The sequence below is a fragment of the Cydia amplana genome, chromosome 6 (assembly GCF_948474715.1).
Source record: "Cydia amplana chromosome 6, ilCydAmpl1.1, whole genome shotgun sequence".
NCBI classification, from domain to species: Eukaryota; Metazoa; Arthropoda; class Insecta; order Lepidoptera; family Tortricidae; genus Cydia; species Cydia amplana.
Window position 1 is genome coordinate 9,406,628 of NC_086074.1, and position 24,336 is coordinate 9,430,963.

General features: G+C 37.3%; 4 protein-coding genes across 5 annotated transcripts in view; 2 read left to right on the forward strand and 2 right to left on the reverse strand.

Annotated features, from left to right (window-relative positions):
* The window catches only part of LOC134648835 (nuclear cap-binding protein subunit 3-like), a 299,957-nt gene that overhangs the window by 75,424 nt on the left and 200,197 nt on the right, over positions 1 to 24,336 (reverse strand). The window lies entirely within an intron of this gene.
* Positions 11,242 to 16,043, forward strand: LOC134648834 (tRNA-dihydrouridine(16/17) synthase [NAD(P)(+)]-like). Its single transcript, XM_063503408.1, has 7 exons — positions 11,242 to 11,544; positions 11,843 to 12,002; positions 12,362 to 12,557; positions 13,252 to 13,500; positions 14,315 to 14,570; positions 14,860 to 15,018; positions 15,783 to 16,043. Exons 1-7 carry the CDS (start codon positions 11,329 to 11,331, stop codon positions 15,948 to 15,950), a joined length of 1,404 nt encoding a protein of 467 aa, XP_063359478.1. The 5' UTR covers positions 11,242 to 11,328; the 3' UTR covers positions 15,951 to 16,043.
* On the forward strand, positions 16,684 to 18,233 carry LOC134649230 (palmitoyltransferase ZDHHC11). Its single transcript, XM_063503948.1, has 2 exons — positions 16,684 to 17,108; positions 17,205 to 18,233. The coding sequence occupies exons 1-2, from the start codon at positions 17,066 to 17,068 to the stop codon at positions 18,092 to 18,094; spliced, it is 933 nt and encodes a 310-aa protein (XP_063360018.1). The 5' UTR covers positions 16,684 to 17,065; the 3' UTR covers positions 18,095 to 18,233.
* Positions 20,357 to 23,909, reverse strand: LOC134648847 (bax inhibitor 1). 2 transcript variants are annotated; one of them, XM_063503427.1, is made up of 5 exons: positions 23,751 to 23,908; positions 23,008 to 23,234; positions 21,918 to 22,144; positions 21,214 to 21,384; positions 20,357 to 20,632 (listed from the first exon to the last, which is right to left on the reverse strand). In XM_063503427.1, exons 1-5 carry the CDS (start codon positions 23,795 to 23,797, stop codon positions 20,600 to 20,602), a joined length of 705 nt encoding a protein of 234 aa, XP_063359497.1. In that variant the 5' UTR covers positions 23,798 to 23,908; the 3' UTR covers positions 20,357 to 20,599. The 2 variants fall into 2 exon arrangements, 1 of the variants encoding a protein (XP_063359497.1); XR_010096927.1 differs by lacking the exon at positions 20,357 to 20,632 and adding an exon at positions 21,043 to 21,067 and having other exon boundaries at positions 21,115 to 21,384; positions 23,751 to 23,909.

The window sequence follows — 24,336 nt, forward strand, 5'->3', positions numbered from 1 at the left end:
TTTACTTTACCTACTATTTGTAGGAACTGCAACAGTAATTTTGTAATAGCATATATTTATATGGGATTACAAACTTACTTATGCAGTTCTTAGATCTTTAAAACGTGACTGATATAGCAATATTTTTAGGTTTTCTATGGCTTGATAAGCTGAAAACTACTTTAACTACTTATGTTTAAAATGTGAAGCTTGTGGGTATGCTCGAAGTACCTTAGAATTATGATGATCGTGAGCGAGTGAATCAGTGTCGAAATTAAGGAACTTTGACATACAATAATTCTTAAACTACAAATTCAAATTGAATGTTTTTGAGAATATATCTTAAGCTTGTTAAGCCCTATAGATTACTGAAAATTTAGGGTTCTAGCTTCAGCCATTCAGCCAGCACAAAATTACAGGACGTCGAAAACGGCCTGAAATCCTGAATCGCTTCGAGAAAAGAATGGTACGGCCGTGCCTCTTTGTTTTGCTCGACTTGGCGAGATAACATTTAATTTGGAGAACATTATTTTTTGTTAATATAAAATATTTTTTCACCTTTTCCAACTGTTAAACAGTATGCAATAATTATAGTAGAAACTTTTTATCGCTGGAATCCAATCTTTACAGTATTTAAAAAAAGGTTTAAATTATAATAGCACAACATAACAGAATAGGATTGTCTGCCTCCGGCTTGCCTTAGCCGGCTGTCCAGAGTGGAGTCGTGAAATCTACGTTCTCGAGGCTACCCTACATGTGAAAACATAAGTGGCAAGTTGGCTACAGGCTACAGGTATGTTTAAAGTCCAGTGACACCTCTCTAGTTCTCTACCCTCAGCCCTCGCACCGGGGCGTTTTTTTGTTGTTGTCCCAAACACTTTTTTTCAAATTTGGGATTTTTTATGTTATTTCTACTCAGAATCACGAACTCTTTCTATCCTAATAGGAGAAAAAAAGTGTCCCAAAATTTTAAATATTGTCTATGTTCTCTGGTGACTTACGTATAGACAAAATTTTAAATTTATTCATCAACACATTGAATCATACAGATTCGTATTCTTAATATCAGTACGTTCGTGTATAACAGGCGTTAACACGGATATTTTGGTGCGATAATCATTCATTCACAAAAAATATTTAAAATATATATATAATTCGGCTGTTTAGCCTGTTCATGGACAAAGACCCCATGTTTACATTAGAATTAAAAAAAAAAATTACTTCCCGGCCTAGGCCTTCAATTTCGTATGAAATTACTTTACAGTTCTCTGGAGTTGCTCCGCCCTAAACGTGATACTTCGAAGCCTGATATAACGCCCGGAGCGACGACATTTCATTGCATGTTTGAGAAAATTGTATTACCTATACCATCTTATTAGGCAGGCGTCTAGTTTACAATCCCATAGCATAGCGGTAGCCCAGTAGGCCCAGTAAGTCCATTGCTCTCACCCAATAGCCTAGCTTAGTCCATTTTAGATTCCATCAACTCTCAATAGTCTTTATTAGAGATGCCCCGAGTAATGGTTTTGGCCGAATACCGAATATTCGGCCACTCTCTCGGCCGAATACCGAATATTCGGCGACCGAATATTCGGCATGAGATGCGAACATTGTGAGTCACAATATTATGAAAACTGTTCGCCAACAAAGCACAATAACGTTTGCTAAGATATACTTTTTGTAAAACAGGACTAATGAATGTAGGGCTAGAGTCAATGAAATCAGACCCATGATAAAAATAAAATATTTCATAATCAACAAATGCTTAAATAACGGGTCTTCCTATTTAACAACTTTCCAATAATACTTTTTAAATAATAAATACTTATACCTAAATTTGGTATTTTTTTGTGTAATTTTTCTTTTTAGTTAAGAGGCAAGAGATATTCAGTATTCGGCCGAATAGTAGACAACATTTGGCCGAATACCAAATATTCGGCAAAAAGGCCGAATACCGAATAGTTACCGAATATTCGTGGCATCTCAGTCTTTATACACCTTGGCGGGTGCTGCTTCCACGTGCGTCCCATGAAGGGCAAGGGCAGCATCCACTCGGTGTAGCCCCTACAGTCATTAAAATGTCAAAAGGCTATATGTTGTCTTCGGCTCGGCAAACGCCTCCCACAGGTCCGGAACATCATTGTTTCGTGATAGGAAAGACATATTAATATTAATACTAGAGATGCCCCGAATAGTGGTTTTGGCCGAATACCGAATATTCGGCATGACACAAATGTTTTTTAATCAACAAATGCTCAAAAAAGGGTCTTCGTATTTAACAACTTTCCAAGAACACATTCTAAATATACCTTACCTACATAGTTTTTGGTTATTTTTATTGTGAAATTCTTCTTTTTAAGTAGGTGCAACAGATATTCGATATTCGGCCGAATAGTAGGCAACATTCGGTCGAATACCGAATATTCGGCAAAGTGGCCGAATAGGCCGAATGCCGAATAGTTGCCGAATATTCGTGGCATCAAACTTGCCACTTACCCATTTAACAACACAATACAGTAAATAACTAAGCTAACATAAGCTTTAAAGAATAGTGGCATACGACCACGGCTATCCTCTGAATATCTATAATTTAAAAGATAATAGGTACATAAATATAAAATATTTTCTAAATGCGATTTCAAGATGATTTTTTTTCTTGTTTCATACTTTAAGAGCGCAATTTTTCAGTAGTCGGGTTTTAGTTTCTAAACTTATTTTTGAAGTTTAAATGAAAACTTCTTTAGCGGCGCTGGGCACTTTTTGAGGTGGGGAAAAAATGATAAACTCGAGACAGCGTAAGGCGATTACGTGACCGTAAGGGGCGTAATTTATGGTCATATGGTGGCCACTCATAATTTAAATGGCATTTAAATCAATAAAGAAAAACTCAATGTTATTTGACATTTAGGTGAGGATGGGGAGGGTCGATCCCTAGGGGACACTTGGTAAACTTCATTTTTAATCAAACCAAACGAGATACAATTTTTTGCGCTGGTAACACTCATTCATTCGTTCCTAACTTCACGTTCTGTCATGGCACTGTATCGGAAAAGTCAGTGGTTCAAAAATGGCGGATGGTGAAAGATTTTCCGCGTACTATATTCAATTTTCGGTAAGCTTTAACTGGATTTATTTTATAATATGAGATGGAAATGATGTTAGTGAGTGTGCTGATTTTATTTGTTGTTTATTGAAGTGATGATTAACTTGGATTACATTGATATACGCGAACACATGTTTCGAGTACGGCACGTTTTATAATCTTACTATGTATGGGGAGACTTTGTCTTTTTCTTCAGGGGAGATATGATTCCGGGATCATGTCACCCCCAAAGCGATCAAGTATACATTGTAATAAATTTACTTACAAAATGGTTCATAGAGCTATCATAAATATTTTCTTTTCTTTAGTAAATCATGCCGCGAAAGTACGACCAGAGAAATACTGATTTAAACTTTCAAGGTTTTTGACTCATTATTGTTTATTAAAACGGAATTTAATGCCTTATAATTCAGTTTTTAATTATACAACCGACTCCGAAAACGGAATTATCCCCGTGGCCTTTGAAAAAACTGACTAAAGTTGACATCAACATTTTACGAACTACCCGTACTTGGTCTTTTTTATCAAGTTAAACGTTTTACACACAGGGGATGTTACTCGGTCGACAAAAAACACTTATAACGTATAATTTGGTTTTCAACCGGCGATATTTGTTTTTATGGATGAAATGCTATTTCAATGGCTTTCCGACTTTATGTACTATAGAACCGACGGTCCATAGAAAGGATTTTACGATTATGCAGCTCAAACACCGTCCTCGAAACGTGAGTAGTAAATTTCTAAACTTATTTATTATATAGTAAACAATAACGACCAGTGATGGGTAAAAAAATTAAAATTGCTGTAGGTATCTGACGCTAAAAATATCTTCATAAGAACTTTAATAAAATTAGTTTGTTACAAAAAATTTTATGTTAATAACTTAGATTTTTGTTTTTTTTTTTACTTTTTTTTGGTACAAAAATTGATTCCCTATTTTATGTTGTTTTATGGATAATACGATTACATTGTATTTTTAAAGTATAAGATTATGGATTAATATGTGTTTGATATCTTCATATATTAATCGTCTGTAGATAAAGTGAATAAATTAATGTAGATACTACCCTCGAAATATGACATTGCCACTTAAAATCTTTTTACCAAGTGTCCCCAAATCTGGAAGACTTGATCCCTTCGGCTTAGACATCTGATTACCGGAAATACAACTTCAAAGCATGGAAGATGCAATATATATATGTTTGCTGTGTATATTACAAATTATAGATGCATTGCTAATAGCGATCCGAGTTATATAATCAATGAGAATCTGGTATGGGGAGACATGGTAAAAATATGTTTACCATGTGTCCCAAGAACCAGGGTCACTTGATCCCCCTAGGATCAAGGCTCCCGACCAGGGGTAAACAAGTCTCCCTTACATAGGGGACACATGGTAAAAGTCAACAGTATGGGTTTTCATTAAATAATGATCTAATTTATTGCACAAATCAGTTCTAATTCAAACTATTAATGAAGAGATAAATTCTGAGTCGTATGGTCTGTAAAGTTTTTCAATACTACAAATAGTTAAGAAAATGTATGCTAAAAACAAAAGGGGTGATCAACCCTCCCCAGTTTCCCCTATGTTGCGGACTCCTTTTCAAGACTCTTTACCTATGTTCAAATAATTTGACGTTGTCATGGCAGTATGTAAATAAACATGTCAATAAAAAAGTGTGATCTTATTTGAGAATGATAATAATATATAATAAATAAATATAATACCTCCGCTAAACGTATGTATCGTGTTACCGGGCGTCGGTAACATAGTGAGGTGAGTTTTCACTTCTATCGGCACTCCCGGAGTGCAACCGTTGCTGCTTGTTTTTATTTAATTCATTTTGGGGTTATGCTATCGTAAGTTACTATTTGAAGTCAGATTATATTCTTTTTGTGTGAGAACGTCTTGAGTCAGTGGCGGATTAACCTAACAGCATAAAAAGCATATTCTACGGGCCCCGCGCCTAGAGGGGCCCCGCGTTCGACCCTGACCCCCTGACCAAGCGATTTTGAAATTGATTTGTATGAAAAACAAAAAAAATACACTAAATAACGAAGAGGCGCGTGACTAAATCAAAATCATCTATCGCCTTCAAAAACTTTCGCCATAATCGCGATTCGCTCCTATATTTTTAATGTGAAACTTTTATTCTATCGCCCCAAATTTTTGGACTGTCTATCAGCATGTCGCATTACATAATTACAGCATTAGTAAAATTCTACTTTATTTATCTAATACTTAGAGTTCATAGACTTTAAAATAAGCATAAGACTTTTTGTTTTCGAACATCACGGATACAATACAATACTTACAAATATCACGAAGGCTGATATTTGCTTGTAATATTATACAAAATTTTAAAGCAATTCTTGTATGTATACCTATTTAGTGATTTATATATATTTTTTGAGGATCTCGGAAATGGCTCTAACGATTTAGATAAAATTTGCTATATGGGGGTTTTCTGTGGCGAAAAATCGATCTAGTGAGGTCTTATCTCTGGGAAAACGCGCATTTTTGAGTTTTTGTATGATGTCTGAGCAAAACCCGGTCTCCCAGATATTTAAACTTAAACGGTAACAAACTTTCTTTATTTCTACGGTGAATGGTAAATAGTCATGTCATAATAGGAAGTTAATAGTCAAAAACGACCTTTTGTTTTCCAACGTCACGGTCAACGTCCCAACGGTTGGCTAAAAGAATTTAAAAAATCGGCCAAGAGCATGTCGGGCCATGCTCAGTGTAGGGTTTCGTAGTTACCATTCTGTCAGAATAGGCCAAACAGGAGCTATTAGTAAGTACATAACTACATATCATGTACATTACAAGATTTACAAGCATAAGGGAGTACCTTCGCAGCGCTTTTTGTACGTCTTTTTACTAAGAAGAGGAGATTTTTTACAATAGCTCAAAAACGGCTGGACCGATCATATTCGCTATAGTTTTAATTGACAGTATTTATTATGCTTTTGTTTAACGATTCTTCCATATTTTTTGGAGCCATGGTTCAAAAGTTAGAGGGGGCATATATTTATTTCTTTCGGAGCGATTATTTCCGAAAATATTAACCTCATCAAAAAATGGTTTTTGGATACCCTTATTCATTTTGAAAGACCTATCCCACACTATACGATCGAAGCAAAAAAAAAAAAATTATGGAGGCACCGAAAAAATTTTTTTTGTAGTTTTCTAGCGCTAACGATCACGGAGCAAAGCCGTGGACAGACATACGGACATGGCGAAACTATAAGGGTTTCTAGGTGACTACGAAACCCTAAAAATGAATTGAGGAACACAATGGGGCAAGTACGTCTGGATCATCTGTCTGATCTGTCGTTGATGAACATAGAATATGACCTCCTTGAAGAAATTGACACAGACCCCATAATACATCAATTTGCAAATATATAAAATCACGAAAAGTGAATGGCTGACAACCTTGTTTCTTTTATCCTCTTAACCTAAGAAACTAAATGAAACCATCAGGGGGCCCCGTGGACGAATGTGCTACGGGCCCCGCACCAGCTTAATACGCCCCTGTCTTGAGTGCAGGATCGCAGGTGGGCACCCGGCATTAGAGCGCACCCCGTACCTACGTTGGGCTACGCCCGACTCTTTTAGTATGGATGGAGGCACCATCGGTGCCCGGCATTATAGCGTGCTTCGTACATCGGGCTATGTCCGACGCTTTTGGTACTTTGGGTACCTTCAGTATCCGCCAATGTAGAACAGCCCATACGTCAGGCTACGCCCGACGCATTTAGTATGAGGGCACCTGCATTGTAGTGTGCCACGTACGTCGGGCTGCGCCTGACGCATTTAGTATGAGGGCACCTTCGGTGCCGGGCATTGTAGTGCGCCACGTATGTCGGGCTGCGCCCGACGCATTTAGTATGAGGGTGCCCTGCCGGCAATGCCTTGTTGTGCGCCCGACGCATTTAGTATGAGGGCAACTTCGGTGCCCGGCATTGTAGTACGCCACGTACGTCGGGCTGCGCCCGACGCCTTTGGTATGATGCGGTGCCCGGCATTGTAGTGCGCCACGTACGTCGGGCTGGGCCCGACGCATTTAATTAATTAACAAGCTTTTATTAGGTCGACCTGTATGTAACTAACTATGTAATGAAATCTTGCAAGTTAAATTTGATCCACTTCCCGGTTTCCGATTGAGCTGAAATTTTGCATACACATGTAAGTCGGGTGACAATGCAATATTATGGTACCATCGAGCTGATCTGATGATGGAGACAGGAGGTGGCCATAGGAACTCTGTGATGAAACAACGCAACCTAATTGTGTTAGGGGTTTTTAGAATTGTCTCGATGAGTATTAGTTGTCTGTCGTAAGAAAAGTACAGTCAGCGAAAGTAAAAGCTTGTACCAAAAATGAAATTTTTGCCAATAACTTATTTACTTTAGTATGAGTACGGCATTGTAGTGCGCCACGGACGTTGGGCTGCGCCCGACGCATTTAGTATGAGAGCACCTTCGGTGCCCGGCATTGTAGTGCGCCACAAACGTGGGGCGACGCCCGACACATTTAGTATGAGGTCACCTTCGGTGCCCGGTATTGTAGTGCGCCACGTATGTCGAGCTACGCCCGCAGCATTTATAGAATCCTGAGCGCTAGCGGATCCGAAATTCGTTTTACCCGCAATATTACCTGTTTTATCGGGTAGGTACATGCAAGCAAAGCCGGGAGCAAAAGCTTATAATATGTACATATTTGAAATGTGCTAATAATTACGCTCTTTCAAATGATATATGACACGGCATCATAACCTTAAGGAATACTATCTTTCCCTATCTTAGTTTTTATTTTTATAATAATTGACACTATTGTTTCTTTATTTAATATATATTATAGTTTTTATGTATGTATGTATGTCTAGATGTATGTTTATGGTTATATGTATTTAAGTATGTTTATCTTTATTAATGTTTTGTGTTGTTTGGTTATATTCAATTCGACTTTTCATATTTTTTATTTGCGCCACCTACCGTATATTCTAATTCTTTTGTCTCCGATACCTTTAGGTTGTCTGGAAGATATCGCTCTTAAGCGATAAGACCGCCTGTTGTTACCTCTATTGTCTTTGTTTATGTTATTGCACATTTATTGTAAACTACGTGTATGTGAGGTGTGCAATAAAGAGTATTGTATTGTACTTCATTTAATTTTTTTGTTCCTGACTTTATGACCTCTAGAGGGCGCCATGATCAATTTAATGTGTCGTTATAAGCCTATAACCAGCGGACAATCAAGACAATTCGAATGACACATCATTTGTCAAGTTATAATGCGTACTTTTGAAGTTATGAGGGAACAGATGAACATACACACATACATACCCACATACATAACGGTCAAAATCATAACCCTCCTTTTGCTTTGCCGTAGTCGGGTAATAACATCATGAAAAAAAAAACATGTATTCATAGCATAATTTTTATAAGTGAATAACAAGTAAATTAATAAGTGCATAACCTAATATGTAACAAGTAAATTAATAAGTGCATAGCCTAAAAACAAGTAAATTGATAAGTACATAGCCTAAAAACTAGTGTTGAGTCGCTCACTCGTGAGGCACCTCATTTGTACCACTCATTTTGTTAATTTGTCGCAGTACTTCGTACCGCAAAAATGTCTTACTTCACTCCTCTATTCATTTTACTTGATTCTAAAATTATCTTTCTCCTAAAAGTTCTATTCTTAACCTCCAGAATTGCACTCCAATTAAATGTTACTATTTATTTATTTATAAAGGAAGTGATGAATACATAAATATGTATATACATTAAATATTTTTGTCGTCGTTGGAATTAATGGAATAGTCGACGCTGAAAATATGCTAGTACCTCACCTCATATGAAGTAAGACATTGTAACACCTCATTTTAGAAAATGAGGTACTCATACAAACTCATTTTAAATTGATGTCCTACCCATCACTACTAAAAACAAGTAAATTAATAAGTACATAGGCTAATAACAAGTAAATCCTAATAACAAGTATATTCTACAATATCGAGATACAATTCTATTGGCTATATTCTACAATATCATACAAATAAATTCTATTAGCTATAATATTCGATCTATGCCCATGTTTCCTGGGACGGCACATAGTTGAATATGGGGTAGCCATAGTGATAATTATAATACATTTCATTAATGCTAGTCTTACTAAAATCTACATATGTTTCTAAAAATGTATTATACTTATCGCCAATTAGCAAACACAACATTAAGTTTAGCTTATTAACTATCAGTGTATCCTTAATTTTTTCTAAATTTACTTCTAATCCTAATTGATTAGTTGTTAAGTGAGTAGTCGGTGATGTCAAGTCTGGTGAATAATCATAGACTATGGCTCTTAATTCTAATAACCACTGTTCTAATAACTCACGATCATTGTCTTTGTTTTTCACTTCACTTTTTGTTATAATGTTTTTCAAGTGGTCTTCCCACATGTCATGATTGTTGTCTTTAGTAATGCAGAATCTCTGTGTGTAATGTTTTCTCATTGCTAAATCTACCCTGGCCAATTCTGCGACGTCATCTGCTGGTGCTGGTTGGGTGATCTGCATGTAGTGTAAGCATTCTTCTATTTGTACCTTCAAATCCTGGAGGTCTGCGATGTACTTGGGCTCTAGTTGTGGCTCTTCTAACTTGCGTGTGATTGATGCGTCTTGAAGTTTTCTGAGTCTTTCTTCGTAGACACGGCGTATCAAGACTGCTCGGTCGTAGAAGTGGTACTGCCGACACGACAACTTGAGCAACTTGTAATGTTCTTCACAATATTTCATTGACACATTTTTTACATGGTTTGTCCCAAGTATAGGCTGAACATATCAGTCCCACAAAATTCCCAAAGTTACCATCTTTTCAAATGCCAAAAACTACCTGCAAGTCGTATCAGGTAACAGTTGCAAAGGAAAATGAGTTCCCCTTTCATCCTGAAACTCAAATAACTACTGTACAGATGTGAAGAAATAGGTAACACTAGTCTGGGTTCCAAGTCACTGTGGGATTGATTGATGTTATCGAGGATGCCGACACGTGGCCTAAGGCCTAAGCAGGCCACACTTATGGATCAGAGACTCAGAACAGGGTTCTTGCATCTGTACTGATATGATTGAAGCTCGCCGTGGGTTATGTGATTCTTCCAGACGCCATTGGTTATTCTGATTTCGCTCAGCAAGTAAATGGGCCACGTCTACACTTAGCCGTCTTCGTTCGAGTCACGTCCGTACTTCTGTATTCCTCGATTTCCTCGCAAAAATACATGAAAAATAAAAATTGATACAGAAATTGTAAAGCAACTTAAGCAACAAGTGTCAATACTGTCAATGTCACTGATAGATGTCACTGGAAAAATCGATTATTTTTGAGCTGTCAAGAGCTCATGTCAGAACGTCACTACTAATTTTGACAGCTCCCTTAAAAAAAAGAATGTCTCTGGTTTTTGGCTTCCAATTATTGGGTCGTACATTATTGGGTCGGGCTTTCTCGACCTGTACCAATAATGTTCAGCCCAATAATTGAAAGCCAAGGGACTCAAATTAGTGGACGCGAATTATGGGGTCGTACATTATTGCCCTGTGAAAATAGTGGCTTCGTATTATCGCCCCGGACCAAACTTGCGCGGACCGAGAATGCTCAACCCAGGAATGTACAGCCCAATAATCCGCGTCCATCATGGACGCCAATTATTGGGCTGTACATTCTTGGGTTGAGCATTATTTGGTTGTGTATTAGTGGCTCCCGTTACCGCAGCCGGCGCTTGGTCAAAAATTTGACATATAGTTTTTTTTTTATTCCGAAGTTCCACTACAAACAATATTAACTACTGAGAAATACACGATCGGACGGCTCATCGAACCGAAAAAGGACGCATTGGACGTAGTTCATATTGTATTCTTTGACGTAGTTTCAAAAATTAAGCTACGGCTATCGCAAGAAAATAATTCAAATCTCCTTTTAGTAAATCACAGAAAAAAAGAAAAAAGTAATATTTCTCTCCTCAATCAAGTAGTGTATTTGCGACCTTATTGAAGGATTTGGCAGTTCGAGCGTGTGTTAACGCTTTAATAAAACTTTGACATTACATGCATGTCATGTCAATTATGTCATTGTCAATGTCCACTCCAAATATTGCCAAAAGTGCGCTCACATGGTGCATCCTGCGTCTATTTATTATTTGCACATTTTCTGTTTAATATTAAATAATTGTATTAATAATGTCGTGCGATTGGTATGAATCAATAGAACGCCCACGTTTTGTGGTTGCCCCTATGGTAGATGCAAGTGAATTAGCTTGGAGGCTACTCTGTCGACGTCACGGCGCACAGTTGTGTTACACTCCAATGTTCCACAGTAATATCTTCACAAAGGACCCTAAATACAGAAGGGACAGTTTACAAACGTGTAATGAAGATAGACCTTTGATTGTACAGGTAAGTTATATGTTGTGTTCGATTAAACCTCCTGATAAGACTGATAAGCCATTCATGATCGCCTCCAGAATGACTATCTGGTGGTGCTTCCATCTGCGTTTACAGATTATACTAATACAAATGAGCCATATAAAATTTCCAAAATATTATTTTGCATTTTAGTAAGGGTAAATTTTTTCCACATAAATGCATGTTTGTTATTCATAACTGTAAACTGTAATGGTTGTGGATTAGATTAAAAAAAAATAGTGTAAAGCCTTCTAAAAATATTTCATTTCATGATCTTTTATTTCAACAGTTTTGTGGCAATAACCCTGAAACCATGGCTGCAGCGGCAAAGCTAGCAGAAAACTACTGTGATGCTATAGACATAAACCTGGGATGTCCTCAAGCCATTGCTAAAAGAGGAAGATACGGCTCCTTCCTCCAGGATGAATGGGAATTATTGAAAAATATTGGTAATTATTACAAGTACAAACAATATTATACTTCTACTGTTATTATGAGATTCCTGTTACATATTTTGTTTTATATGCAAAATATAAAATATATGAATTTATTTACTATATTTATGTATAGTAAATAATTCAGTTTGTAAACTTTTACTATAGTAAAATGGTAAAATTGAGAATGATATTTCCTTACAAGGTCAATTCTTTGCTAACTTATAGTCTGGCAAACTCATCCCTTTCTTTTGGGTGCTAGTACCAGCGTAAGACAAAGACAGATGATTCTCTCTGTCTTTGTTTGAAAGAAAACAGTCCCTGGCCAAATTATAGATTGTTTTTAATTTTAACTAATTTACATATTATTACAGTTCAAGCCATGTCAAAAGCAGTGTCAGTGCCAATAACATGCAAGGTGAGAATATTTGAAAGTGTTGAAAAGTCTGTAGAGTATGCACTGATGTTGCAAAATGCTGGATGCAAACTGCTCACAGTTCACGGCAGGACCCGAGAGCAAAAAGGGCCCCTCACAGGAATTGCCAGTTGGGAGCATATCAAAGCCGTTAGGTTTGTATTATAAAAGCTGACTAAAACTTAATTTCAGCTTGCTAACTTGCAAGAGTGTTAACCAGACAGACAAAGTTACATAAGCAGCAAATACTACTACTCTTGCAGGACTGCAACTAATATACATATAGTGATTCTACTTATAGAACTATTAAAACCTGAACATAACACTTTCTGCATAAGTAATGACCACAGAACATATTAAAGAGGTTAGAATGGCTATCGCGCGCAGTTAGTATCGGAACCGGTGTCGCCGCTCGTTCCTCTCCACATTTACTAACATTCGCGCAACGGTAGTAAAAACTTGTGTGCCTGGTGAATGGATACGCCTCCTTTAGACAGATTTGAGATCTGGCTTCTTAATCTGAAGGTTATTGTGGCGCAAAAAGGCATGTTTACTTCGTTTTCGGTCAGCGCGGGCGAGTAGCATGCGAGCGTTTGCTCAAAACCGGCGGCGACACGTACCCTGCTCGCATCGCCATTCTAACTTGTTCTGTGCTAATGACCTGTTTCAGACCAAATGTATTTTTAATTCAAAATATTTTTTTAGGTTTTGCTTATAAGATTGTTCTTGGTACTTTTATGTTTTATTTTATTGACCTTAATGGGTATATTTGTCTTAATCTTAAGACATTTATGTAAATTTTGCTGTAAAATGTGTAGGTACTTCATTTAGCATTTTTTGTTGTTTAAGGGATGCAGTATCAGTCCCCATGTTAGCAAATGGTAACATTCAATGCTTAGAAGATGTATACAGGTGTATAGACTACACTAATGTTGACGGGGTCATGAGTGCGGAGGGCATCCTCACAAACCCGGCCCTGTTTAGTGGGGTCAACGCTGTCACTTGGGAAACGGCAGAGGAATACCTTGATTTGGTAGAGCAGTACCCTTGCCCGTCATCTTATATTAGAGGACATTTGTTTAAAATATTTCATAAAATGTAAGTTGAAAATATCACAATCATACATTTCATTTAATTATGAATTATTTAAAATTCTTAGTAGCATTTCCCCAATTTAAAATGTATTTACTGTTTTAGTGATATTTTATTCTCATATATTCAACCTAACACATTATAACACCATGTAGTGAGTCTTTATTATCATGTTTTATAAGGTTCCTATCCTACAGGCAGTGTTGGCCGAAACGTTAATGCAATTGACCATTATTGACCATTACAAATTGAACCGTAAAATGTAACCGTCCGTTACGGTAATTTGTAATGGACGTAATGGTTAATGGTCTATTGCAATTAACGTTCGGCCAACACTACCTACACACACAACCTACATATAATTATACTTTTAACAAACATGCCTTAACAACCTTCAGGAGAAGAGTGTACTCTCATCTCAAAACTGGCAAAGCAACAACTCTAGTGTTACGGGTGTCCATGGGCGTCGGTAGTCGCTTACGATCAGCCAATTTTTTTTTTTTTATAAATATTGGGGGACATCTTACACAGATCAACCTAGCCCCAAACTAAGCAAAGCTTGTACTATGGGTGCTAGGCGACGATATACATACGTATATAGATAAATACATACTTATATACATAGAAAACATCCATGACTCCGGAACAAATATTAGTGTTTATCACACAAATAAATGCCCTTACCGGGATTCGAACCCAGGACCATCGGCTTAGCAGGCAGGGTCACTACCCACTAGGCCAGACCGGTCGTCGCTACTTTATCTTTCTGCTACTTTATCTGCTATATCTTAAAAAATAAACTTGCATTTTCTAATTACAGTTTTACGATAGAACACAATAACGATGACAGGCAACTATTGGCCACTGCTCAGAACCTCCAAGAGTTCAAGCAAGTGTGTAAAAATATTAAATATAAATATTTAAATTACCACGAGGGTACGCAACAACTCGACGAAAATGAAGCAGTAACGAGGATAGGATTTAACTTAATATTACCTCCATGGATATGCCAACCTTATGTAAGGATGTCACCAGAAGAACATACGCAAAAAATAGAGAATTTATGCAGAAATCAGGTAAATGGACTTAATCGGTTTTTTATAACGTCATATCAAATACATTTCTCAATTCAAGAAATTACTAGTCATAGAACTTGGGTTCTAAAGAATTGCAGTTTTCTAAATCCTTCAATAAGTCTGGTTCCCATTAGTCCCCGCCCCAACTGACCGCCGCCATACATGAGGCGAGGACAAATAGGAATGATTAATATACACAAGGCAAATATTCCCATCTATGTGTATAAATTTTTACTGTTAACTTATTTACCGCTGTGAATATTTGCAATCCATCATCAAATTTTCTTAGGACAGTGATAACCAATGTAAAAGAAATCACGAAGATACAGACGGAAACACAATATCACGGAAAAAAATGAAGAAGCTCCGCCGTGTCACGAGGAGGCCCGGGAGGCCTCAGCCGAGGAGCGGCGAGATTTGTATGAAGGACAAATGTCCCAACCCTCTTGTAAGTATTTTATTAGCCTAATTTGGCGTCCCACTGCCAGCAGTTCTATATTCCCAGGGAAAGGCCTCCTCTCGTTTACTCCACTTGACCCTGTTGTCTGTATTGCCAGTGAAACAATTCGGGTAGATTGCGTCCAAGTCGTCCCGCCACCTACTACTCGGTTTGCCTGCTCCCCGACTATCATCTATCTATTGTGTTCCGAATAATAGTAGTTGTATGAGTCCAATCTAAAGATTGACTACGGTTTTTTCGTATCATTTTTGGAAGCCTGTTAAAAATGTGCCTCATTCTTTTTGGAAGTCTAGTTAAAAATTTAGCTTTGAGCTTTGCCACCACAGCTATGAAAATAAATGTATTTGCGGCCGGCAAAACGTCCCACTTTGTTGCTTGCCATAAGGACGAGATTTGCTTGTATCTTTATATGAATAACCTGTCAAAGCGTCATTATGGAAAGCGACAAAGTGGGCCGTTTTACCGGTCGCGGACACAAATTGTCTGAAAGTCGGGTAAGAAGTATCGAAGCTATGATGCTGCACACGAGTCACACGACCCATCATAAAACTTACTTTTAGCTTTGTTGTATTGTATAGTAAAAATAAAAATAAACTTTTCTGTCTCACTCTCGTCACGTCCCACGGAGGATACCTATATGTACCAACATTTTGTAGTTGTTCCGTGGACTGAAACAAAATATATGGCGCCATCTAGAGGTCTACCCGTCTAACGGCAAGTTTTATTTGAATTAATTTTGTATTATTTTTCAGGGTGGTAAATGTGGTTATCAACTCTGTAAGAAGTGCTGTAAAAACAAATGTTTCGAAGAGAACCTCGACTGCATGGGGCACAGGATTCATGTGAAAACTAGACGAGAAATGGCCAAGAAACATGCCAAGGAAAACATTGATGCTACAGAAAATAATGTTGTGACTTAATAGATTTTTGTTTTTACGTGAATTGTATCATATTTACAAATGTAAGTGAAAATTTATTTTATATTTATATTACAATTTATGTTCATTTAAAAATATGACAGTTTCATTTAGGCTCACTAGGATCAGTGACTTAACTTGATTCTTCATATTGTCAGAGGACAGCCAAAACTCACTAATTGGAAAAAATATACAAAAAATAAATCACCTTATTTTGGCACTAGCACGGTTCACTGTGGCTCTTAGCTTTTGATAGTAATTAGTGATATTTGGTTGGCGGTTGTCACCTGACAATATTAAGTTAGCGGTTAGTTCTCGGACCACTCTCGGACCGAAACTTAAACTTAACTCGAACTTAAAATTCGACAACGCACTTACAACGTCCATGGGCGACGGTTATCGCTTATCATCAGGCGATTCGTTTACTCGTTTGCCTCCTATTTCATAAATAAAAGAATCTGAACTGCATATTTAATTACGAGTCTCATCATGTACGCGTACACGCTTGTAAGATTTTTGTAGCGCTTATAGGGCGGGGCGTTATAGTATGCGCGCTGTAAGACCCAAAATTAAAGTATTGTATAGTCAGCGGCAGAAGTAGGTTTACACGACTTTATTATTATAAATACAAGAGCGTGTAATGATCTCATTATGAAATACCTTGCCCGCTTTTCAACTTACGTATGAATGAAGCGGACTATTAGCTAGGTACCTACTAAAATACATTGTTTATGCTCAATGTAATTATGTCCTTTGTTTAAAGTTCCAATTCAATTGATTCAGCCCCAAAGGCAAATGTTTTCATAACAATAGAAGGTCAAAGTTTCAGTTGCCATGGTAATTTAGGTCAAACCACTGTGCTATATGTTTGCAAGACTAGGTTACAGTTGTATGGGGGCGCCACTAGTTTCATAATTAGTATGAAAGAATGTTAGTTCCTTGTTTGGCCACCAGAACATTATAGGTAAGTTTGTGGTCCTAAATCGGCAAGTCGTTCGTTTCCGCTTGCGCGCGCATCGTCCTATTGAACTTTTCCATTTAGGGGCCTAAACAATAAAACTATTCCGTCGATGTCAATTGTATAGAAATAGAATTTAAACTTATTTAATTATTCACAAATGGGTAAATGTTGCGCTACTGAACAAACCCCAAGACCTCAGCGTAGGCTACACGGTTTACAACTACCTTTACACTATCAACAAGTTATTGGATGGATCGTATTTGTGGTCACTGCCATAATAAATTTTACTATTTTAGTGAATATCCAGTTTCATGAGTTAAAATTAATTGCATTGACCATCTTTATTATTTTATACGTAACGCACATCGTGTCACACAGTGCCGCGTTACTATTGGACCCGAGCGAAAAAGACCTGAAGAAGCTTAAAGTGAATAATGTGCCAGAATTCGATCGAAGCATCCACACTCACGTCATCGAAAATGGGAGGTGTCACCTGTGCAACATTTACACGAGCAGCAAGAAAACAAAACACTGCAGCATTTGCAACAAGTGCGTCGACCGCTTCGACCACCACTGCAAGTGGCTGAACAACTGCGTCGGCCAGAGGAACTATGCTGCCTTCATCACTGCCGCTGCCACCGCATTATTCATATCCATGTTCACGTCGTGTTTGTGCCTTACAGACATTATTCTATTCCTATCGTACCCGCAAAAGTTAAGCGTATCCGCACAGCAATTTATTAACTGCTCGATCTACGAGGCGACCAGTTGCAATAAGTATTGTAAGAACTCTATATGTTTTTTAGTGTTTCTTATTGTACTGTGTGTAAGTGCCTTTGCAATAGCATGTGCCTTGTTGCATCTGTGTTGTTTTCATGTTTATATATGGATTTTAGGCGTATCTACATACGAATACATTGTTAAAAGTGGAACACCCAATGCTCCAAGAATACAATGTATCCCTAACGGCTGCTGCAGAAAGACATGTACAAAAAAATTGTATCATATAAAAAAGAATCACGATACTGAGACGGGTTCGGAAGATCCAGGAAAAACCGTTAATAGCGAAGCAAATGTCAACAACCTGATTGATATATTAATGAATCATGAATTGGATAAAGCTAAAAAGCTGTTCCTGTATGACAAAAATAAGATACATCCTGAAAATGATATTGCGGAACGGTAAAAGAGTTTGGGGTGAAGACACTGAGTAAAGCAGGCCACTTCTGGTTAAGATAACCTCAGGATCAGTGGCGTACTGGAAGAGAGGCAGTGCCAGATTTTACAGGCTGAAGGTGTTTAATGACGGAATCAGGTTGATTAAGAAAGTGGGATTTTCCTATCAAAAAACAAATTGGAGTATAGATACTATAGGTAGTCTGTTATAAGCTGAGCTGACAATAGTCCTGTCTGACCACTTAAAGTGAGTCATAATGACACGATTTGCCGGCAATAATCCAAACGATGTTAAGTGACCTTTCACACTGGCGTTTTCCGAGCGTGGGCGTCTAATCAGTGCTAAGGCTGGCGTCGCCTCGCTTTTGGGAAACGTTGCATCAGCCATAAGAGAGACCCCACACTAGCGTCTCCTGAGCGTCGGCGTCTAGTCATCTCTATGGCTGCTGCTCGACGCAACGTGGCGCAATTGAGCGGCGACGCCATTTTCCATAGCGCTGACTAGGCGCCGACGCTGGTGTGGAATCTCTTAAGGATTTAGGCTTAGCACGCACTGCGATTAATTTCTTGCGGTTTCAGTCTTGCAATGTATGCGCTTATGAACCATGCCGTACATTACACTTTGCACCGTAAGAAATTAATCGCAGTGCGTTCTAATTCTAAGCCTAATACACCTCATTTAATTCAGCATCCTTAATGGCTTAGTCACAGGTGTTATCGGGTTTAGCAAGTAAGCATCTTAAAAAGTTACCTAAGTAGTTAATGTAGTCTGACTGCACTAACTAGGAACTATGTATTTTTTTTGATGCCAGTTAAGACTAAATTAAATAACAAGGCCTAATATACACTAACTAGACGACGATAATCAGGAGACACATGATGTAATGTAATGGATGTATGTGTGACACATCCGAAATTCTATTTGTTGTTTACAGACCTAACAACATTCCATTTAACTTAAATGAGACAACAATACATTAGGTATTGTTGTCTCATTTAACTAATAATATCTGGAAGACCGAGCTTTGCTCGGTAAACAAATAAACACTCAAAAATGCGCGTTATGCCAGAGATAAAACCTGGCTAGATCTATTTTTCGACCCCTGAAACCCCTATATAGCAAATTTCATCGAAATCGTTAGAGCCGTTCTCGAGATCCCCGAAATATATATACATATAAATAAATAAATAAATATACAAGAATTGCTCGTTTAAAGTTATAAGATAAGATAAGATTTGTTTCATTTTACGTATGTATATTTAATGGTTAAAAACCTTGTTTTTGTACTAAGCAATTATATGTGACTTAAAAAAAATAAACGTTGTGCCTTAAAACATTGTCCTTTGTTTTATTAAGGTGTACATTACATTTATTGCTCAGAAAAGATAGTTTAGGTCAATGCTGTCGGGTTTATCACGCGCATATAGCATTAGTCTGAATACTACTTGCGATAAGCACCACTATATGCTTACACCGAATGATCTTGATAATGTATTGCAAATAGCAAATTGAGCCGTTTCCAAGAACCCCGAAAAATATATACAGGGTGTTTGGTACATCGTCTGCCAAATTAAAATCGCAGATACTTTGGCAGTCGTGAGAAAACCCGTGGGCATTTTTTTCCTAGGTATGAGAATATAGCAAATGACTCAACCTATCTGCCCTTTTAATTTGGCAAACGATGTACCAAACACCCTGTATATATTTTTCGGGGATCTTGGAAACGGCTCACCCTGTATATATTTTTCGGGGATCTTGGAAACGGCTCTAACGATTTCGATGGAAAAAAAACAAACAACCTGTATAAATAAATAATCAAGAATTACTCGTATAGGGATAAGATCACAAACTACTAAGATACTACGTATGATAATATATTTAAATAACGTGCGTCACGAATCGCACAATAGTGTGACGCAAAGTGTAATTAAAATTGTATGTTTAGGTCCTATCAACCCATGTTCTTAAAACTTCTAGAACAAACAAATAAATGTACCTACCTACATAATTAATTGGTTTTTAAATAATTGCAAGTCTTGAATCATAATTATTGTTTAATTATCATTAAACGGAATTTAAAACCACTGAGATTTTATTACTTATGAAAGACGGAAGTAGTCTTCTTGCGACTTGCGATGCTCTCGTAATATCGAAAATACATAGGTAATTATAATTATACGGAATGAAGGCCAAATTAGTTAAAAAAAAATTAAACTCGATATTGATAAAATGAAAAATAACTCCTGTTCCAAATTATTTATTTAAGTATTATTAGTTCCGACCTCTTAATTTTACCATCAAATAAATATAAGTTATAATCATATAAGATTGAAAGTAACACATTTGTGTTATTATATAAACCAACAATCCCTCTTGCTCAGTTGCACTAATGCACAAAGTGTCACTTTACTGGTTGACTAAAAAAAATGAATGGTTAAATATTCATGAAGTTATCATGCACATTAGTGCTACTGGGCATTTCGATTCTGCAAACTGCTTATAAAATGTTCAAATTTATTCACGCTTGCGGCGACGATCCTGTTCCTCCTGAAACAATGAAAAACACCTGGATTTAGACAACTCATAAAAAAGTCATACATTTTCTTTCATAATGGAATATTACGGATTCTACTTCACATAATGACCTCTAGGCTCTCTATCAACCATACGGTAGCCATTGCGTTCAAAGGGTTAAAATTGACATGATTATGAAACAATTGTGGGAAATATATTCCTTGCGCCTTGAGTTAATGTTACCGACGAGTTCTAGTCTTTGGTGATATGAGGTTTTGTATTGGACTACCTATACTATACCTACTATGTTCCTGCACACTTGTTTAAACAAAAAAACTGATCAATTAATTATACATTTACTGCGAAGAATCTGCCAGCATTTAGCATATTTTTTAATAACTATTTAGAAGTAAGTGTAAGGCCTGAGTGGACGCTCGAGTTGGGCGTGCAGCGGGGCGGGGCATGCGGCTTGCATGTTAAACAAATGCAAACGTATATGAGCGGCCTTAGTGCACGCTGCTCAAATCACTTGTGAGCCCGACGCCACGCTGCACGCCCCGCCGAACGCTCCGCTTCGAACGTCCACTCAGGCCTTACACTAACAGTAGACTAACCTTCTGGGTCAAGATGATGAGCAGCCTGCGGAAGATGCCAATGAAGTCGATGAACAGTTCTAGGGCGTGCTGCACGAAGTCCTTGTTGCCGAGGCGGCGCTTTTCGATGATCAGCTGCGTGTCGAACAGCACGAAGCCGCACATCATCAGCAGGCCCAGGTATAGGTGGGTCTGGAAGTTGATGGAAATACATATGGTTAGTACTGTGGAAAAAATCTGAAGAACAATTTTACCAATTTCGTTGGAATATTGGCATGATTGTTTTAGAAACGATTCTCTGTTGACAAAGTACGAAGAATCATCTTGTAGGTAATTTCTTACATGGTATTTTTTCATTGCTTAATGAAACATATACATAAAGGTTTGTAGGTACACTCAGCAGCGGAAGTTGCTAAGCGGGCGAGGTGTTCAAGATTACCTTGACGCGCTCTTTTCCTCTTAACAATAAGGTCGCGTTAAGGCCATTTTGAAAACCTCGCCCGCTTAGCAACTATTGCTGCTGACTGTATATGGATTATCTTCATTGACATAATACTTCATTGAATGTTCAAAAAATGCGAAGAAATTCATGTTTTTTTTCGAGACAGCATAAGAGCTAATCCATGGCAAATTTATTCAGTGCCTATACTGCCTATAGGTTTATTTATATAACATAAACATGACTACTACAGAATGGTGTCTTAAACTAGAAAAAGAAAACATACCTGGTACAAGATTCGTGACTGCATGAAGATGTTGAAAATGCTCATAATAGCCATAGAAGACACCAGAGTTCCCAGGGTGCCTCCAAGGAAGAGCCAGCTGCCGCGCTCAGCGAGCATTGCGGCGATGGAGAAGCAGACAAACACCAGTGTTGTGCCCAGGAGTGCCGTCACGATGATGGCAGGATTAATCGCATTGACGATGGCCAGCAGTGGACCCAAACCCATACCTGAGATGAAATGTTTATTAATATACTTTAATCATACTTTCTACAATATCAGTACAGTTAAATGTACATTTCATTTCAGCATGTATCATTTCATTTCAGTATCAATAGAATTATTTAATGTCCAAGAGTATGCATGTTTGGTATAAACCACAATATCTGGGTGACCGAGCTTCGCTCGGAAAACATATAAAAACTAAGACCTAGCTAGATCGATTTTTCGCCCCCGAAAACCCCCGTATAGCAAATTTCATCGAAATCGTTAGATATATATATATATATATAAATAAATAAATAAATAAACAAGAATTGCTTGTTTAAAGGTATTAGATGTTAATTTATTTAGTAAAGTAAAAAAAAACAAATTGTGATCATGTTTTGTTCAGCCCCAACCCCAGTAGCAGTTTAAAGAGTGGTGCAACAGCTACAGGGATCTCCCTATAGGGAGGTTTTATTTAAAACCAACCAGCCTATTAATCCTATTACTATCATTTCATCTAACTAAAAATCTTTGAAAAACAAAGAGCCCTGCAGTAACATCAGTCAAACCAGCTTAATTTTCCCTATCCAATACGTGTTTTGGCAACATCAACTGTACTGTCCCACTAGGCATACAGCCAGCTGTAACCGTTGGAAAACCAGATTGAATTTGGAATTTATTGTGCATATGGTAAACAACTTGTCTAATGACTGTAGTATAATATAGGTACATGCATATAAGATTGTTGATAATATTTTATTTTGTATGGCAAATATTCATGAAATCATAACCATTGTTGATGCAATGATGAGTCATTTCAGATGTTAAAAGAATGTTCTTCTGAATGGCACAACACTACACAAGCAATAACAATAGAAATATATACCTGAAGTTAAACCAAATCCCAAGAGATATCCGAGGCGCTTGTTTGTGTTCTTGCCATAGTCATCAGGAGTGGCTAGAAGCATCAACATGAAGCCAATTCCGGCAAGAGCGGAGAGAAGTCCAGCTTGGAATATAGCATAGTCAACATATACTCCTGCACATGCAGAAGCACATGTCATTGTGAGGGCGCCGTAAACATTTTTCAGATGTTGGCGGACTGGGGGTTCCCTGAAACATAATATATTGATTTCATTATAGTCAATAAGTCTAATAACATCTTTACTTGTTAAATCTATTATGCTATTTATGCTGTAGAATGGATAACATAGCTAAATCAAGATTTAGGTACGTATTTCTTATAAGGAGACAGTAAATTTATACTATGGTATTATTGCTCGTCATTTCGTTTATTTATACACCATGAATTTTACTAATATTCTTCTGAACGATTATTTCACGAAAAACGAATAATATTATAAAGTCATCAACTACCTATACCCTAAATCCGTCTCTGTACACTTTGTCCTACATTGTTTGTTTTTGTCACTTTCTAGACGTTCTAGAATAATGGAGAATGTATTCAATTTTGTTAATTGCGTCATTTAAACGGCATACAAAATTGCAAAACCTATTTAATACCAAGTAATTACAACGATGAATTGACACAAATAATGATCTCGAAATCCTGAAAAGCTTATCACAAGCCGAAACTGAACAACGAAAGATGTCTGAGATAATACTCACAGTCGGTTCTGAAAACTATTCACAAATGTTTGAATACTAGGAGCCATTTTGAAAAACTCGAGATTTTAATCACTGGAAAATAAATTTCGATAGCTTATATTGAAATATTACGAAAACAATACACGTTCACTTGTCTTCACTTCACAGATTAATAAATAGGTTGATTTGAGAAATCACACCACAAAACGATCTGTGACGTAACGTACACAGATAATGGTATAAAAGTTTCGATTATCGTTAAAGTCGATACATAATTTAAGAATCGAATAACTGTTTTATATTTCATATTAAAATATAGCTGGTCAAGCAGATCTTGTCAGTAGAAAATGGCGGCAAATTTGAAAAATGTAGGCGCGAATGGAATTCGTCCTATAGAAAATTTTAACTTCGCGCCTTTTTCTAGTGACAAGATTTGCTTGACCATCTATAGTAATGTTTACCGTCCACCACGTCACGAATAAAATGAGGGAATATGTAACAATCCTTCTCATTTAGTTAGGACAGCGAAGACTGGGGTACATAAGTACATGAAAAACCATGGAAATCCAACAAAGACATACGAAATGAGAACCTCATCGTTCAAATT